At 48.7% G+C, this 18,122-nt stretch overlaps 1 protein-coding gene across 2 annotated transcripts in view; it reads left to right on the forward strand.

The window, feature by feature from the left end:
- LOC105543795 (chromosome unknown open reading frame, human C17orf53) overlaps positions 1 to 18,122 on the forward strand; it is a 26,358-nt gene that overhangs the window by 4,824 nt on the left and 3,412 nt on the right. The window contains exons 2-9 of one of the 2 annotated variants that reach the window (XM_011985893.1): positions 2,411 to 2,461; positions 5,363 to 6,550; positions 8,582 to 8,665; positions 10,524 to 10,664; positions 12,798 to 12,906; positions 13,095 to 13,180; positions 13,528 to 13,653; positions 16,678 to 16,786. In XM_011985893.1, the coding sequence (XP_011841283.1) occupies positions 2,411 to 2,461; positions 5,363 to 6,550; positions 8,582 to 8,665; positions 10,524 to 10,664; positions 12,798 to 12,906; positions 13,095 to 13,180; positions 13,528 to 13,653; positions 16,678 to 16,786 (1,894 nt within the window). The remainder of the gene's footprint in view (positions 1 to 2,410; positions 2,462 to 5,362; positions 6,551 to 8,581; positions 8,666 to 10,523; positions 10,665 to 12,797; positions 12,907 to 13,094; positions 13,181 to 13,527; positions 13,654 to 16,677; positions 16,787 to 18,122) is intronic. The other variant, XM_011985894.1, reaches the window with a different exon arrangement.

Here is an 18,122-nt window from a genome sequence, read left to right on the forward strand (position 1 = left end):
CCCTCCAACCTTGAGTGTGAGTGGGAACTGTTTGTGTCATTTCATGATTATGTTTTGTTGTATGGCAAAATAGATTTTTGCAGATATGTAAATAAGTTTATTCATCAGTTCACTTTGGGTTCATCAAAAGGGAGATTATACAGGTGGGCCTCACCTAAACACATGAACTGTTTAAAAAGCAGAAAGGAAGTCAAATACTCAAAAGAATGATGAAGATTCGACATGCCGCTGCTGACTTGAAGATGCTGGGGGTAGGCCGGGCGTGTTGGCTCATGCCTGTAATCCCAGCACTTTGGGAGGCTGAGGCGGGCGGATCACCTGAGGTCAGGAGTTTGAGATCAGCCTGACCAACATGGAGAAACCTCATCTTTACTAAAAATACAAAATTAGCCAGGCATAGTGGCGGGTGCTGGTAATCCTAGCTACTTGGGAGGCTGAGGCAGGAGAATCGCTTGAACCCGGGAGGCAGAGGTTGCGGTGAGCCAAGATCGTGCCACTGCACTCCAGCCTGGGCGACAGAGCGAGACGCCGTCTCAAAACAAACAAACAAAAACAAAAAGATACCATTTTGGTATTGGTTGTTTAATTATATTTCACACATATGAAAGCATTTGTAACTTAGATTAATAACAAAATGAACACCATTTCATCCACCACCCAACCTAAAAAGAATGAACTAGTTCCAGAATCACATCAACCCTCCCAAGCACATCTTCCTGCCTGTCCCCACCTCTCATCCTACCAAAGGGAATCACTTTCCTGGATTCCGTGTTTAACATGGCCTTTTTTCATTTATAGTTATACCACACATTTTTGGAACCCTAAATTATACTGCTCTACTTTGCTTATTTTGAAACCTTATATAAATGGTATCACGCTCTGTGCATTTTTCTGCAATGTGCTTTTCCCCCCAACATGATGAGACACAGCTAACATTGACGCAGGTAGCTACGGTTTAATTTTACAACTTTATGGTATTTATTGCACAAATATGCCATCATCCAGCCATTCCCTCATTGATGGATATGTGGATTGTTTGAAACTTTAGGCTATGACAAAACATTGATATAAATACTCATTTTCAAATGCTGACTTTTCTACCACCACGAGAAATACTAGAGAAAATTATGGTATTTAAATGGCACACTGGAGGTAAACTAGAAGGTGTGTAGGGTTCTGGACACGGCTGTGGTCCCACAGACGCTGGTCACCCCAAAGACTAAGGGGATCAGTAAGATGAAGTACATCAGTGTCCCACAGCACAAGGGTGAAGACCTACCAGTAGAATAATTGGAACGCAGAGTGTGGGCCCGTCGTCAACTGTGCCAGATAAGACCAAGCTGCTTCCCAAAGGGGCCAAAACAATTTGCACCATGTTCTCACCGGCACCGTGTTCGAGTTTCCATTGCTCCTCATCCTCACCATACCTAGACACTATTAGACTTTTATATTTTTGTTAAAAAAAAAAAAAAAGAAAGAAAAATAAAGAAAAAAGAAATACTTCTCTGGTCTTATATTGTATTTTCCTTATTATTACTGAGATTGGGCAAATTTTCACATTTATTGGCCGTTCCTAGTTCCTCTTCTGTGAAATGCTTATGCATTTCTTTGGCCCATTTTTTAAAGCTGGGTTGTTGGGGATTTTATTGTTTTCATTTTTCAAGACAGAGTCTTGCTCTGTCGCTCAGGCTGGAGTGCAGTAGCGTGATCTCAGTTCACTGCAACCTCCATCTCCTGGGTTCAAGCGATTCTCATGCCTCAGCTTCCCAAGCAGCTAGGATTACAGGTGCGCATCACCATGCTCAGCAAATTTCTGTATCTTTTGTAGAGAAAAATACAAAAGGTGGAGTTTCACCGCATTGGTCAGGCTGGAATCAAACTCCTGGCCTCAAGGGTTCTGCTCGCCGTGGCCTCCCAAAACGCTGGGTTTACGAGCATGAACCACTGCATCCAGCTTTTTTTTTTTTTTTTTTTTTTTAATACAGACTCTCACTCTGTTGCCCAGACTGGAGTGCAAGCTCCGCCTCCCGGGTTCAAGCAATTCTCCTGTCTCAGCCTCCCAAGTAGCTGGGATTACAGGCATGAGCCACCATGCCCAGTTAACTTTTGTATTTTTAGTAGAGACGAGGTTTCTTCATGTTGGCCAGGCCTGACCTCAGGCGATCCACCTGCCTCAGCCTCCCCAAGTGCTGGGATTACAGGCGTGAGCCACCACGCCCGGCCCTAGATCATTTAAGTCTTTAACAAAATGCCGTTTCTTCTCATTCCTTAGTCCTTTCCCAGCCGTTGCAAAAACAAACAAAAAACAATATACCTGATGGTGTTGTTAGTGCTGGGAAGAAGCAGAGTGAGGACAGAATGTGCTTGCAAATGGTATTTCTCAACCCCAGTTGGTTTGTTTTCTTTTCAGGCCTGCAGTTTGCAGAAGCTGTTTGCTGTGGAAGAGGAGTTTGAAGATGAGGTAGGGAAGTGTTGGTGATCAGAGGTGGCAGATAAAGTCTTAAAATATAAACACTCAGGTTCAGAACATCTTGGAGTAGCCTGTACCAGCCTCCTTTTAGTTGATATGTGTATGTTTTTGCCTGTGAGATGCTGAGAAGTGATGAGAAATGTAAACAACCTACTTAAGTGTCTTAGAAACAAAAAACCAGAGAGATGAGTTGCCTAATTGTCATACCTTTCATTTATAAGGGCTCTTTCCTGGAAGATGTGTCATCTAGCTGATTTAATTCACCTCGGTGATAACATATTTGTGGTGGGAAAGGCAGTGTATGTAGAGCCAGAACCATGTAACAGACAGCATAGTTACTGAAGAGCAGGAGGCCAGGGGTCAGCAATTGGCTATGTGAATCAAGGCAAGTTACTTTATTCTCTAGTCTTCTGTTTTCTCTTCTGCAATATGAGGGATGCTCTTCTGTCTCAGATTTCTTCCTTTCCCTCTGTCTAATCACAAAATAGGGGGTGCGACTAGATCCAAAGCTCACACATTAGAATTACCCTTGTCTAGGCCCTACCACACACCAATTAAATCGGAATTTCTGGGAATGGCCCAGCCAGGGATAATTCTTTTTTTTCTTTTCTTCAACATTTATTTTAAGTTCAGGGGTACATGTGCAGGTTTGTTACATAGGTAAACATGTGCCATGGTGGTTTGCTGCACAGATCATCGCATCACCTAGGTAATAAGCCCAGCATGCATTAGCTATTCTTCCTGGTGCTCTCCACCTCCCTGCCTGTGGCAGCCCCCAGTATGTGAACTTCTTTCTTTTTTTGAGACGGAGTCTGGCTCTGTTGCCCAGGCTAGAGTGCAGTGGCCGGATCTCAGCTCACTGCAAGCTCCGCCTCCCGGGTTCACGCCATTCTCCTGCCTCAGCCTCCCGAGTAGCTGGGACTACAGGCGCCCGCCACCTCGCCCGGCTAGTTTTTTGTATTTTTTAGTAGAGATGGGGTTTCACCGTGTTAGCCAGGATGGTCTCGATCTCCTGACCTCGTGATCCACCCGTCTCGGCCTCCCAAAGTGCTGGGATTACAGGCTTGAGCCACCGCGCCCGGCCTGAGCTTCTTTCTTTATTTGGAGACAAGATCTCTTTCTGTCACCCAGGCTGGAGTGCAGTGGCACAATCACGGCTCACTGCAACCTCGACCTCCCAGGCATAAGTGATCCTCCCACCTCAGCCTCCTCAGTAGCTGGGCCTACAGGTGTGTGCCGTCATGCGCAGCTAATTTTTATTTTTTTTGTAGAGATAGGGTCTTACTAAGTTGCCCAGGCTGGTCTCGAATTCCTGACTCAAGTGATCCTTCTGCCTAGGCCTCCCAAAGTGCTAGGATTACAGGTGTGAGCCAGCAGGCCCGTCCTGATTTTTGTTTTTACAAATAATTCACAACTGCTGTTTTGTCAAGGAGATGTGTCCTTGTCTTTGTCTTTCAGCTTTGGAGATGTGTGATTACAGGCTGAAAAGGTGACTGTTAAAATGACCCTCTTGGGTCTTACCAGGTGATGATGGGACTGCTAGGCAAGTAATTCACTTTCCTCTAGTAAAGGACTCTGACAGCTGAAGTTTCTGTTCCCTGAAAATGGCAGATCAGTCCCTTCCCCCTTCCTAAAGCAGATGACATCATGTCTGAGAGTGAGCTCTTTGGGAGAAAAAAGATCATCAACCTCCAGAGTCATCAGGAGTTTATTACTGCTATAGTTCTGGTCATTATTATTATTGTTGAGTTCTATGGTGGTCCTGCCTGAGTATGAGACTCACTTAATAATGCACAAAGCAGGAAAAAGCCTTTCTCTAGCCCAGACAATCCAGTGCGGCAGCAGAGGGTGAGGGTGGTGGGGACCCTCCTGTCAGTTAAATCAGCAGTTCTGACTCAAAACCACCCTCAGAACAGGTCTGTTGCTCTTGAAGGTGTCAATCTCACCTTCCTTCCCAACTGGAATCCATACTTTATTTAACTTGCCTGAAAAGCTATATTTAACTTCTGCCTTTTTTGCTGGCTCCAAGGCCTCTCTGGCTTACTGAAGGGTAGCTATCTCTGTGGTGTGTGTGTGTGTGAGAGAGAGAGAGAGAGAGCGCACACGAGTGTGTATTGGGGATGAAGAGTGAGCTAAGGACAGGCAGCATGACCAGCTGGATAGATCCCTGTTTAGATAACAGGCCAGACATCAGAAAGTGGTCTCGTTGAGATGGTTGTTGTGTGACCTAGGGTGATTTGTCTGACTTCTTGGTGCCCTGGAACATTTGCTTCTCCTGCTGTCCTCCTCTAACTGCCCGTCTCCCCACCCATGAAGACTGAAGAAAGAGAAGCTACCTGAAGACTTAGCCTTAGATTGGAGTGTTTTTGATAGAGCCTTGTGTAGGCCCATGGGTGAGGTCAGAGGTGGTAAGAGACAGAGATACCACCATTGCCTTTCATGCTTTGGTTTCTTTTTCTTTTTCTTTCTTTCTTTTTTTCTTTTTTTTTGAGACAGTCTTACTGTGTCACCCAGGCTGGAGTGCAGTGGCACAATCTCGGCTCACTGCCAACCTCTGCCTCTCAAGTTTAAGCGATTCTCCTACCTCAGCCTCCCGAGTAGCTAGAATTACAGGTGTGCACCCCCATGCCCAGCTCATTTTTTTATTTTTAGTAGAGACAAGGTTTCGCCATGTTGGCCTGGCTGGTCTCGAACTCCTGACCTCAAGTGATCCTCCTACTTTGGCCTCCCAAAGTGCTGGGATTACAGGCATAAGCCACCATGCCCGACCCTCATGCTTTGGTTTCTTTCAAGTGTCTACACACAAACATACATGCTATGTTCCTGAACAGTAAAAGCAGAGGGGTTCTTGATTTCCAGATGCCAAGACCTACCATCTCTGCTTCCTTGTAGGATTTCTTGTCTGCTGTGGAGGATGCAGAGAACCGGTTTGCTGGCACACTGCCTGTGAATGCTGGGCGTCTGAGACCTGTCTCTTCTAGGCCACAGGAGACTGTGCAGGCACAGTCCTCCAGGCTGCTGCCGTTACACCCCACTGCTCCCTCAGAGGCTTTGGGCCTGCCAGACCTGGACCTCTGCCTCCCTACCTCCAGCATGCCCAGTGCCGACAGCCGTCCATCATGCATAGGAACAGCTCCCCTAAGGCCTGTCTCTACTTCCAGCAGCTGGATTGGCAATCAGAGAAGAGTGACAGTGACAGAAGTGCTCAGAGAGCCAGCAAGACCTCAGTCCTCAGCCCTACACCCCCTACTCACCTTTGAGAGCCAACAGCAGCAAGTTGGTGGCTTTGAGGGGCCTGAACAAGATGACTTTGATAAAGTCCTGGCAAGCATGGAGTTGGAGGAGCCTGGCATGGAGCTGGAATGTGGAGTCAGCAGTGAGGCCATACCAATCCTGCCTGCCCAGCAGCGGGAGGGTTCAGTATTGGTTAAAAAGGCCTGGTTAGTTGATCTGAGTGGATCTTGCCAGAAGGAGCCCGTGCCTGCCACCCACACAGCGGGCATCATGTCAGCCCAGGATGAGTCTCTAGATCCTGTCGTCCAATGTAGGACTCCACGACCCCCCTTGAGACCTGGTGCTGTGGGTCACCTTCCTGTTCCAACTGCCTTAACAGTTCCCACTCAGCAACTCCACTGGAAAATCTGTCCACAAGGCCCCTCTGTTCAAGCACTTCAGCCTCTCCAAGCTGCTAGAGGGACCATTCAGAGCAGCCCTCAAAATCGTTTCCCTTGTCAGCCATTCCAGTCTCCAAGTTCCTGGTTAAGTGGCAAAGCTCATTTACACAGACCTCGAACTCCCAACTCAAGCTGTTCTACTCCCTCAAGGACTAGTTCTGGATTATTTCCTCGGATACCCTTACATCCCCAAGCTCCACTGTCTTCCATTGAGTCTCCTGTTGGTACCCCAAAAGGTCCCCATTCCTCCCTGGGTCCCCAGGGAGCTCTGCAGACACCCATAGTCACCAACCACCTGGTGCAGCTGGTCACTGCTGCCAGCCGGACACCCCAGCAGCCCACTCATCCCTCCACCCGAGCCAAAACTCGCCGTTTCCCCGGCCCAGCTGGAATCCTGCCTCACCAGGTGAGTGAGCTGACTTTCTAGGATTTAGGGGGCAAGGGAGAGAAGCAGGGTTCCAGCATTGTCCAGCCCTAGCATATCTTCCCTCTTGCAGGGAAGGAAGGAAGGAAGTGCAGAGAGGCTTTTCAAAGCTGTAGGAGAAATAAAAGGGAAGAATTGAATGCTAGAAAATCCACCGTGAAAGAAGTGCTTAAGGCTCTGAGGACATCATAATTTTCTTTTCCTTTTTTTTCTGTTTTTGAGATGGAGTCTTGCTGTGACGCCCAGGCTGGAGTGCAGCGGCGTGATCTCAGTTCACTAAAACCTCTGCCTCCTGGCTTTAAGCGATTCTTCTGCCTCAGCCTCTTGAATAGCGGACTACAGACCCCCGCCACCATGCCTGGCTAATTTTTGTATTTTTAGTAGAGACAGAGTTTCACCATATTGGCCAGGCTGGTCTTGAACTCCTGACCTCAAGTGATCTGCCTGCCTCGGCCTCCCAAAATGCTGGGATTGCAGGCGTGAGCCACCACGCCTGACCCTCTTTTCCTTTTTTTTAAGAATTAGAGACTGGCTATGTTGCTCAGGCTGGTCCTAAACTGGGCTCAAGCCATTCTCCTGCCTCAGCCTCCCTTGTAGCTGGGACTACAGGTGTGTACTAGGGCAGGAAGTCATTCATGTGCATTTTTTTTTTTTTATTATACTTTAAGTTCTAGGGTACATGTGCACAACATGCAGGTTTGTTACATATGTATACTTGTGCCATGTTGGTGTGCTGCGCCCATCAACTCGTCAGCACCCATCAACTCGTCATTTATCATGTGCATTTAAGGACTTCCTATGTGTTGGACAATTTGCTTGGAACTGAGAATACAGAGATTAAAAGAAATAGTTCCTGTCCTGAAGAGCTTACAGTGAAATGGAAGAAACAGATGCAAACAAACAAACATGCACCAAGTGCACAGTGTGAATAGGGGTCATTCCCTGGGTGCTAGGGAGACACTGGCTCTGCCTTAGGCTTGCTGAGTGGGCTTTGGATGGATGAGTAGGAGGTTAACAGGTGTGTGGCGGAGCGGGAGCTGTGCTCTGTGGATGTTCTGGCAGTGGGAAGGCAGGGAAGAGCATATGTAAAGGCACAGAGGCAGAAGAGCAAGGTGCGCACAGATCCACAGAACAGTTCATTGTGGCAGGTGTGGGGAAGCTGGGGCTGAAAACGAGACAGCCCTGGTGAGACTTGGATTAAACTAGTCTTGGATCAGATCCCAGATAATTGGACTCTGAGGATCTGGACTGGTTGTGATAGGTATGCCCTCTTCCTCCCATTTTAAGGGTGTTTGAAACAATTTCTGCCTGTTACTTGCTCTTCCCTAGCACGTTAGCAGACATCCAAAGAGGCTGTCTATGTTCCTCCTGGGCTGGATCTTCCTGGAGGAAAGGGTTAGGACTGGGGAAAGCTGCCCCTTTGCTCATCACAGGCTTCTCAATTTTTCTTTTTCTTTTTGAGACAGAGTCTTGCTCTGTCACCCAGGCTGGAGTGCAGTGGCATAATCTTGGCTCACTGCAACCTCTGCTCCCCGGCTTCAGGTGATTCTCCTGCCTCAGCCTCCCGAGTAGCTGGAATTACAGGCATGCGCCACCACGCCTGGCTAATTTTTGTATTTTTGGTAGAGACAGGGTTTCTCCATGTTGGCCAGTCTGGTCTCGAACTCCTGACCTCAGGTGATCCACCTGCCTCAGCCTCCCAAAGTGCTGGGATTACAGGCATGAGCCACCGGGCGCCCGGCCAGGCCTCTCTATTTGGGTCACTGCCCCCTTCAGGCAGCCCTGGTTTTTGTGCCTGGGCTAGCTCCAGCTTCCTCACATTTCCAAACCAATCCCCAAAGTATCTTTTTTGAGCTGCCAAAGAGGCTCCTGAGACTTTGTTAGGAGAGATGTAATATGTGTTAATTGTCTCTGATCATTTCCTGAACTCATTATGTAATCCAGACAAAAAGCTGTACTTGTAAATAACAGTTGCTGAGCTTGCTCTCACCTTCTCCTTCTCTCCCCTCTTAGCAGAGTGGGAGAAGTCTGGAGGACATCATGGTTTCCACACCCCAAACTCCGACCCATGGTGCTCTGGCTAAATTCCAGACAGAGGTAACTTATGCAAGTGTTAACTTTCTGGGTGTGATTTGAGAGTGAGGGGCATCCCCGTGTGTTTCAGGAGTTAAATATCAAGAGCTGATGCTGTTAGGCCTGTTTGCTGGTGTCACACACTAAAAGGCATTTGAGGCAGGTAGTTGGGGGAGGCAGCAATTTTACTGGCATTAAGCGAAGCCTGTCCTGGTGCCAGGTAGGTATTATCTGGTGCCATAGGTCCAGCCTTCTTTCCCATCTAAGAAACAAAGGCCCAGCTAGCTCCAGCTTCCCCCAGGGGAGGAGACTGTGATAAGTAGTATGAGATTGTGTCTCAGGAGCCCTTCCTCTCAGGTTTCTGACAACCGAGCTAGGAGGGATCTGCCTTCTCTTGCCTTTGCTGGGTTCCCTTTGGTGGGTAAGACCCAGCTTCCCTCCTCCTTGGGGTTCTGGTTGACCTGCTCTGCCCTCAAACCCAGTTTTGCTTTTAATTCTCCCCAGTATTTTTTCTCTGCTGTAGCTCCACAGATCCGCCAGTCCATTTCAGATCCAAAGCAGCAAATACTCTCTGGATTCGAAGCATGTATTAATATAAGAAGGTTAATTGTTAAAGCTAGAAGCATCCCAAATAAAATATGACTGGTTTCAAAATGGCTAAGCCACTCTGGAAGCCTATAAATATATGTGGTGGATCCCTATCCCTGAGACTTTTTGAGTCTGTTACAAATAATAAGCTTGGATAGCCTTCTGCTTCAATGAAGTTAAAGTCAGGAACTGATTTTATTTTATTTTATTATTTTATTTTATTTTATTTTTTATTTTTATTTTATATTTTATTTTAATTTTTTTGAGACAGATTCTCGCTTTGTCGCCCAGGCTGGAGTGCAGTGGCGTGATCTCGGCTCACTGCAACCTCTGCGTCCTGGGTGCAAGCTATTCTCCTGCCTCAGCCTCCCGAGTAACTGGGACTACAGGCGCGTGCCACCATGCCCGGCTAACTTTTGTATTTTTAGTAGAGATGGGGTTTTACCGTGTTAGCTAGGATAGTCTCCATCTCCTGACCTCGTGATCTGCCCGCCTCAGCCTCCCAAAGTGCTGGGATTACAGGTGTTAGCCACTGTGCCCAGCCAATTTTTGTATTTTTAGTAGAGAGGAGGTTTCACCATGTTGGCTAGGCTGGTCTCGAACTCTTGCCTCGGCCTCCCAAAGTGCTGGGATAACAGGTGTGAGCCACTGTGCCTGGCCCAGGAGCTGATTTTATTAAAAATTTGTTTTTCGTACCTAGTCTTGCAGATAGGACCTGATTTTACAAAGGAAAAAAAAAGAGTATCTGCTGAATGAAAGCTGTGATATGCAACAAGATTATCACATGCTTCAAATGCCAAAGCAGTCAGAAAAAAAAGAAAAAGAAAAAATAAAGAGGCCGGGTGCGGTGACTCATGCCTGTAATCCCATCACTTTGGGAGGCCAAGGCAGGCGGATCACAAGGTCAGGAGATCGAGACCATCCTGTGAATGGTGAAATCCCATCTCTACTAAAAATACAAAAAATTAGCCAGGCATGGTGGCAGGCGCCTGTAGTCTGAGCTACTCGGGAGGCTGAGGAGGGAGAATGGCGTGAACCTGGGAGGCGGAGGTTGCAGTGAGCACTCCAGCCTGGGTGACAGAGCGAGACTTTGTCTCAAAAAAAAAAAAAAAAAGATTTCACATGCCATTTTCTGGCCTTGGAGATAAATGAGAGGAGAGACTGTGGCCATTGTACTACAGTTTTTCCGAGGGGATTTGCCTTTCCTCTCTCACCCTTCCACCCTGTTTCAATCAACAGTCTGTAGCAAGGTAGACCTATTCATACAGGCTCCCCCTCTGCTCTGTGGTACCAGATTGTTGCTAGTTCCCAGGCATCCGTGGAGGAGGATTTTGGGCGAGGGCCCTGGCTGACCATGAAATCTGCGCTAGGCCTGGATGAGAGAGACCCTAACTGCTTCCTCTGTACCTACAGCATTGTCATGGTGCTGCGCAAGGTAAGGATTCTGGGTGCTGAGACCCATAGGAAAGACCATTTTAATCCCTCTATCTGACCTACTGCCCTACTCCACCTTAGGAAGGGGCTGTTTGCTCCCTCGTACCCTATACGAGCAGCAGCACGAAGTCCCTTTGGTTGTATCTTCCACTTACCGACCTTTTCACTGTCATCCATAGGATTGGGCCCAGGTGGAAGGAGAGCGTGGGTTATGGCATGCTTCTGCCCTTCCAGGCCCTGGATGGGGTGGGGTGAGCACACTGCCACCCTCAAATCTCCCCAGTGGTTAAGGGTTGTGCAGAGACATGCCAGTACTTGTGCCAACATATCCCTGCCTGTGACTGCTATGATGGAACACTGTGTAAACATATATAAACGAAAGTGCTGGATGCAGTGGCTCACACCTGTAATCCCAGCATTTTGGGAGGCCGAGGTGGAAGGATCACAAAGATCAGGAGTTCGAAACCAGGCTGGGCAACAAAGCAAGACCCTGTCTCTACAAAAAAATACAAAAAAAAAAAAAATGAATTAGCTGGATGTGGTGGCGCATGCCTTATAGTCCCAGCTACTAGGGAGGCTGAGGCCAGAGGATTACTTCATCTTAGGAGGTTTAGGCTACAGTGAACTATGATCATGCCACTGCACTCCAGCCTGGGCAATAGAGCGAGACCTTGTCTCCTTTAAAAAAAACCCAAGGCTGGGCATGGTGGCTCACACCTATAATCTTAGGAGGTCAAGGCGGACGGATCACCTGAGGTCAGGAGTTCAAGACCAGCCTGACCAACCTGGAGAAACTCTGTCTCTACTAAAAATACAAAATTAGCCGGGCATGTTGGCACATGCCTGTAATCCCAGCTACTCGGGAGGCTGATGCAGGAGAATTGCTTGAACCTGGAAGGCAGAGGTTGCGGTGAGCCAAGATGCACCATTGCACTCCAGCCTGGGCAACAAGAGTGAAACTCCGTCTCAAAAAAAAAAAAAAAAAACAGGCCAGGCGGGTTGGGTCACGCCTGTAATCCCAGCACTTTGGGAGGCTGAGGCGGGCGCATTACTTGAGGTCAGGAGTTCGAGACCAGCCTGGCCAACATGGGGAAACCCCATCTCTACTGAAAATACAAAAATTAGCCAGGCTTGGTGGCACACGCCTGTAATTCCAACTACTCGGGAGGCTGAGGCTGGAGAATAGCTTGAACCCAGAGGCGGAGGTTGCAGTGAGCCAAGGTCGCGCCATGGTACTCCAGCCTGGGCGACAGAGCGAGACTCCATCTCAAAAATAAAAAAATAAGCCGGGCGCGGTGGCTCATGCCTGTAATCCCAGCACTTTGGGAGGGTGAGGCGGGCAGATCAGTTGAGGTCAGGAGTTCGAGACCAGCCTGGCCAACATGGTGAAACCCCATCTCTACTGAAAATACAAAAATTAGCCAGGCATGGTGGCACAAGCCTGTAATTCCAGCTATTCGGGAGGCTGAGGCTGGAGAATCACTTGAACCCGGAGGCGGAGGTTGCAGTGAGCCAAGGTCGTACCACTGTACTCCAGCCTGGGCGACAGAGCAAGACTTCATCTCAAAAATAAAAAAATAGGCCGGGTGCAGTGGCTCATGCCTGTAATCTCAGCACTTTGGGAGGCCGAGGCGGGTGGATCACGAGGTCAGGAGTTCAAGACAAGCCTGGCCAACATGGTGAAACCCCATCTCTACTAAAAATAAAATCAGCTGGGCGTGGTGGCGGGCACCTGTAATCCCAGCTACTCGGGAGCCTGAGGCAGGAGAATCGCTTGAAACCAGAAGGCGGAGGTTGCAGTGAGCTGAGATTGCGCCACTGCACTCCAGCCTGGGCAAAAGAGCGAAACTCCGTCTCAAAAGAAAAAAAAACCAAAAATTTAAAAATAAATAAAATAAATAAAAATAAAAAACCCAAACAAAAAAGAAAGGAGGCAGGGGAGAGAAATGAAGGACCTCCCAGCTCTAGGTCTGCCAGAGAGAGAGATGGGATACCTCTTTGTCCTCCACAAGAAGATCATCACTATAACTATACTCTGACCCCTCCTACCCCCAGTTTCCCTGGCACACTTGGAGACCTGGGAAGTCACAGGTGGGCCATAGAAGGCTCAGTATATGCCTCTCCTTGTAAACAGGCAGCCCTGAAGCAGCTTCCTAGGAACAAGGTTCCCAATATGGCGGTGATGATCAAGTCCCTGACTCGGAGCACAATGGACGCCAGTGTGGTTTTCAAAGACCCCACGGGTAAGGAATTAGGTCCTAGATTGTCTGATGAGTGGGCTCCATTGAGGACAGGAAATGAGGAGGAATCACCCTTTCCCTTTGCAGACAGGAAAACTGAGGCAGCGAGCAGCCCACTTCCCAGCCAGGGCCCATACCAGTTGCTGTGCTGCCCTTGACCCCGAGACTGATGAGCCATGTGATATTTGCAGGAGAGATGCAGGGGACAGTGCACAGGTTGCTGCTGGAGACGCGCCAGAATGAGCTGAAGCCTGGCTCAGTGCTGCTGCTGAAGCAGGTATGGGGAGCAGCTGTCTACACCACTGCCACCTGGATAGAGCCCCCAGTGTCTGTCTCCTTACCTGTCTGGCTGCCTTCCTCTACAACACCAGGCATGGAGTAGCTGAACCATTGCTAGGCCCTGGCTTGAGGAGCTGAGGGAAGGCCTGCAGCCCTTGAGCTGGCTCCCATTCTTCAAGGTGGATGGGGATGGAGGGTTGTGTTGAGGGGAGAGTGTGGCAAATGGTTCTCTGGCACCAAGGCTAGGCAGAGGACACCAAGTGAAAAGCAGGTGGGAGCCAGGTGGCCATCTGGCAGCTCCCAGTGCTCCATCAGGACACTGACCTTCCCTTTCCTTGACTCTAGATTGGAGTGTTTTCTCCTTCACTTCGAAATCACTACCTCAACGTGACACCCAACAACCTGGTCCATATTTACAGCCTGGATTCTGGGGATGGGAGCTTCCTCAAGCCATCTCAGCCCTTTCCCAAGGTAAGAGGAGCAGGATGGAACAGGGGACTGGTAGGGCCCTCCTTCTGCCTGGATCTTCTGATTTCTTCCTCTCTTCCACCCTGGGGAGCAGGTGCTCTGAGGTGAAAAGGTATCTTTGGGGACAGGACCATCTCCTATCCCTCATCTGGCCGCCTGGCAGATGGCTCAGTAACAATACCTAGAGGAGCAGCTGGCTTCTTGGTGATCCCTGAGCATCTGATGGCAGGCTTGAACATCTGAGAGGATAGGAGTCACTTGAGAACTAACCAAGTAGAGGGCCCCCCAGGGGGTGGTGGCAGTAAATGACTGAGGGTCAGATCTGCTACAGGTGGCAGTGTGGAGAACAGTGAGCTACAAGTGACCTGTCAGGTGAGCCAGCACCTGCTCTGTGTCTTCCCTCTTGGCGTCTGCCTCTGCTAAGTTAGGGGAAAGCTGCACAGAACACTGGTGGGGACATCCTCTTTAGGAACTGAGACAAGCATTTGGCATTTATGGGAGGTGAACATGGGCTTCCAGGCAGATGCACTCCAGGGTAAGAGTGCAGAGCCTGGGCTTGACATGCCCCGCCCCCACCACCTTCCTGGGATCTTGTGTACTGAAAACGTGTACTGTGACCTTGGGCAAGTCCTGTCGCTTCCCTTGCTGTTGCTTCATCTGTGGTACGTTTGACTTGATGACCTCTAGTCACCTTAGAGGTTTTCGTCTAAGCTCCAACTTTCCACTTCCATTTTCCTCATCTTTCCCCTTAGCCCCTCCATTTTCTCTAAATCTCCCCACTTCCAAACCCTTTCTTTTTCTTTTTTTTTTTTTTTTGTTTTGTTTTGTTTTTTTGAGACAGAGTCTCGCTCTGTCGCCCGGGCTGGAGTGCAGTGGCCAGATCTCAGCTCACTGCAAGCTCCGCCTCCCCGGTTTACGCCATTCTCCTGCCTCAGCCTCCCGAGTAGCTGGGATTACAGGCGCCCGCCAACTCACCCGGCTAGTTTTTTGTATTTTTTAGTAGAGACGGGGTTTCACCGTGTTAGCCAGGATGGTCTCGATCTCCTGACCTCGTGATCCACCTGTCTCGGCCTCCCAAAGTGCTGGGATTACAGGCTTGAGCCACCGCGCCTGGCCTTTTTTTTTTTTTTTTTTTGAGACAGAGTTTTGCTCTGTCACCCAGGCCAGGGTGCAGCGGCGTGACCTTGGCTCACTGCAACCTCTGCCTTCCAGATTCAAGTGATTCTCCCAGCTCAGCCTCCCAAACAGCTAGGACTACAGGCACATGCCACCATGCCTAGCTAATTGTTTTTATATTTTTAGTAGAGACAGTTTCGCCATATTGGCCAGATTGGTCCTGAACTCCTGACCTCAGTTGATCGGCCTGCCTTGGCCTCCCAAAGTGCTGGGATTATAGGCATAAGCCACTGTGCTCGGCCTATTTCAAATTATCTATACTCATTGAAATAAATCAAAATAGGCTGGGCGTGGTGGCTCACGCCTGTAATCTCAACACTTTGGGAGACCGAGGCGGGTGGATCACAAGGTCAGGAGATCGAGACCATCCTGGCTAACATGGTGAAACCCTGTCTCTACTAAAAATACAAAAAAATTAGCTGGGCATGGTGGTGTGCACCTGTAGTCCCAGCTACTTGGGAGGCTGAGGTAGGAGAATGGCCTCAACTCGGGAGGCAGAGCTTGCAGTGAGCCAAGATCGTGCCACTGCACTCCAGCCTGGGCGACAGAGCGAGACCGTGTCTCAAAAAAAAAAAGAAGAAATAAATGAAAATAGCACAGAATAAGCGAAAAATGGATCCCAGCCTTCCCCACTCCTATTTCCTAGGGCTAAGCATGGTTAACCATTTAATTACCAGTATTTATTTAGTTTTTTGAGATGGAGTCTCACTCTGTCACCCAGGCTGGAGTGCAGTGGTGTGTTCTCAGCTCACTGCAACTTCACCTCCTGGGTTCTAGTGATTCTCCTGCCTCAGCCTCCTGAGTAGCTGGGATTACAGGTGCACGCCACCACACCTGGCTAATTTTTGTATTTTTAGTAGAGACGGATTTCACTATGTTGGTCAGGCTGGTCTCGAACTCCTGACCTTGTGATCCGCCTGCCTTGGCCTCCCAAAGTGTTGGGATTACAGGCGTGAGCCACCACGCCTGGCCTAGTTTTTGTATTTTTAGTAGAGATGGGGTTTCACCATATTGGCCAGGCTACTCTCAAACTCCCAACCTCAAGTGATCCTCCTGCCTTGGCCTCCCAAAGTGCTGGGATTACAGGTATCAGCCACCGTGCCTGGCCTTAATTATCAGTTTTACTTACCTGCCCATATATTAGCTATATATTCCTTTGGGGATTGTTAACAGCTAATTTTAAATCTCAGGTTAACTCAATGTATTTCTGAATGACCTCTTCACTGTCTGCTCTAGTTATATGGAATCCCTAAAATATCAGATACCAACAGAACTAGAAAAGAAAATCAGCCAAAAGAGGTTTTTTTTTGTTTTGTTTTATTATCTGCTGCTTTGGGTGTTTGGTGTTTCAGCTCCCTCCCTTCAGCATGGGCCTGAGTGGCCGGCCCCTGCCATACTCTTCCGTCATATACTCTTCCATCATATTTCTTTCTTTCTTTCTTTCTTTTTGCAGAGAGGGTCTCACTCTGTTACCCAGGTTGGAGTGCAGTGACACGATATCGGTTCACTGCAACCTCTGCCTCCTGGATTCAAGCGATTCTCATGCCTCAGCCTCCCGAGTAGCTAGGATTACAGGCGTGCACCACTATGCCCAGCTCTGTTTTTGTATTTTCAGTAGAGACGTGGTTTCACCATGTTGGCCAGGCTGGTCTCGAACTCCTGACCTCAAATGATTCACTGGCCTTGGCCTCCCAAAGTGCTGGGATTACAGGTGTGAGCCACCACACCTGGCCCCATCATGTTTCTTTCCTGAGCCCCCCACTGTTCCTTTGAGGTTGTCTGGGTAGAGATGATGCCACCTGAAGGGATTTCAGGGTCACAGGCATTGGTAACCAGATCCTCTGTCCCCAGGATTCAGGGAGCTTCCAGCATGATGTGGCTGCAAAGCCCGAGGAAGTCTTCAGAACAGCACAGAAACTAGAGGCAGAGGCGTCCCCTGAGGAAGAACTCCCAGAAGCAGGTAAGGCAGTCAGCCCAACTGGGAGCAAGAGAGGTTCAATTTCCTGTTGAATAGCTGAACCAGAATCTTCCTGGCTACATCTTGTTCCTCTTTCCATGAATCTTTGGATCTTATATAATCTTACAGAAATCAGATACAGTGTCTTGTTTGACAAGGCTGCAGGCCACAAACTCATTAACAGTGTGATGGGGCCGCATAAAACAAAGCGTCATCCACAGGTTTCCCCCATTTTCAGGTTATGTGCCATCAGCCACAAGGAGGAAACATCACCATCCCCTGTCCAGATGGACAGGTGCTATCTTTGTGCCACACTCTGAGTCCTCCGTGGGCTGACGACCGGACCACAGAGGCAGATTTCCCATCCTGACTAACCTTAGAGGAGTGCTGAGGAGTCAGACGTCCACGTGGTTTTTGGGAGAACCAGGCTACAAACCAGAGAGGCCCAAATGCAGACCCCTTGTGGTTGGGCCCGCTGCTTCCTCAGGAGGCAACATCACCCAGGTGAAACTAACACCATTCATGATCTAGTTTTAGCTTTTTTTATTTTTATTTTAATTTTTGAGACGGGTCTCATTCTGTTGCCCAGGCTGGAGTGTAGTGTTATGAACACGGCTCACTGTAGCCTCAGCCTCGCAGGCTCAAGCAGCCCTCCCATCTTAGCCTCCCGAGTAGCTGGGACTACAGGCATGTGCCACTATGCCCAGCAATTTTTAAATTTTTTGTAGAGACAGTTTTGCCATGTTGCCGAGGCTGGTCTCGAACTCCTGGGGCTCAAGTGATCCTTCTGTCTCTGCCTGCCAGAGTACTGGGATTAGAGGCATGACCTACCACGCCCAGCCTGGTCTTTAGCTTTTCAATTCCAAAAATTCAATCCTGTCTGGCCCCAAAGTTTACAGGATTATTTGTGAGCAGAAACCTACCCAGGTGCCAAGGCAAGAGACTGAAGGCACAAACTGTTCCAGTATAATAAAGAAAATAGAATAAGAAAAGTTATACTAGAAATAGAATATAGAGATGATTATATATGGATATTACCAATCGTTAGTTTTTAGTACTAATCTCTGCATTATCATTGTAACCAAGAAAAGGACCAGCCAATACAGAGTCAGGAGCTGAAGAGACATTGTGAGAAGTGACCAGAAGACAAGAGTTGGGTGCCAGATGTAGGGTCCCGGCCTAAAGACTTTAATACTTTCACTGATTCGCTACTGCTATCTTCCAAGAACTTAAAAGAAGAACCAGGGGCCGGGTGCGGTGGCTCAAGCCTGTAATCCCAGCACTTTGGGAGGCCGAGACGGGCGGATCACGAGGTCAGGAGATCGAGACTATCCTGGCT

This window comes from Mandrillus leucophaeus, unplaced genomic scaffold, assembly GCF_000951045.1.
Source record: "Mandrillus leucophaeus isolate KB7577 unplaced genomic scaffold, Mleu.le_1.0 Scaffold290, whole genome shotgun sequence".
In the NCBI taxonomy this organism is placed as follows: Eukaryota; Metazoa; Chordata; class Mammalia; order Primates; family Cercopithecidae; genus Mandrillus; species Mandrillus leucophaeus.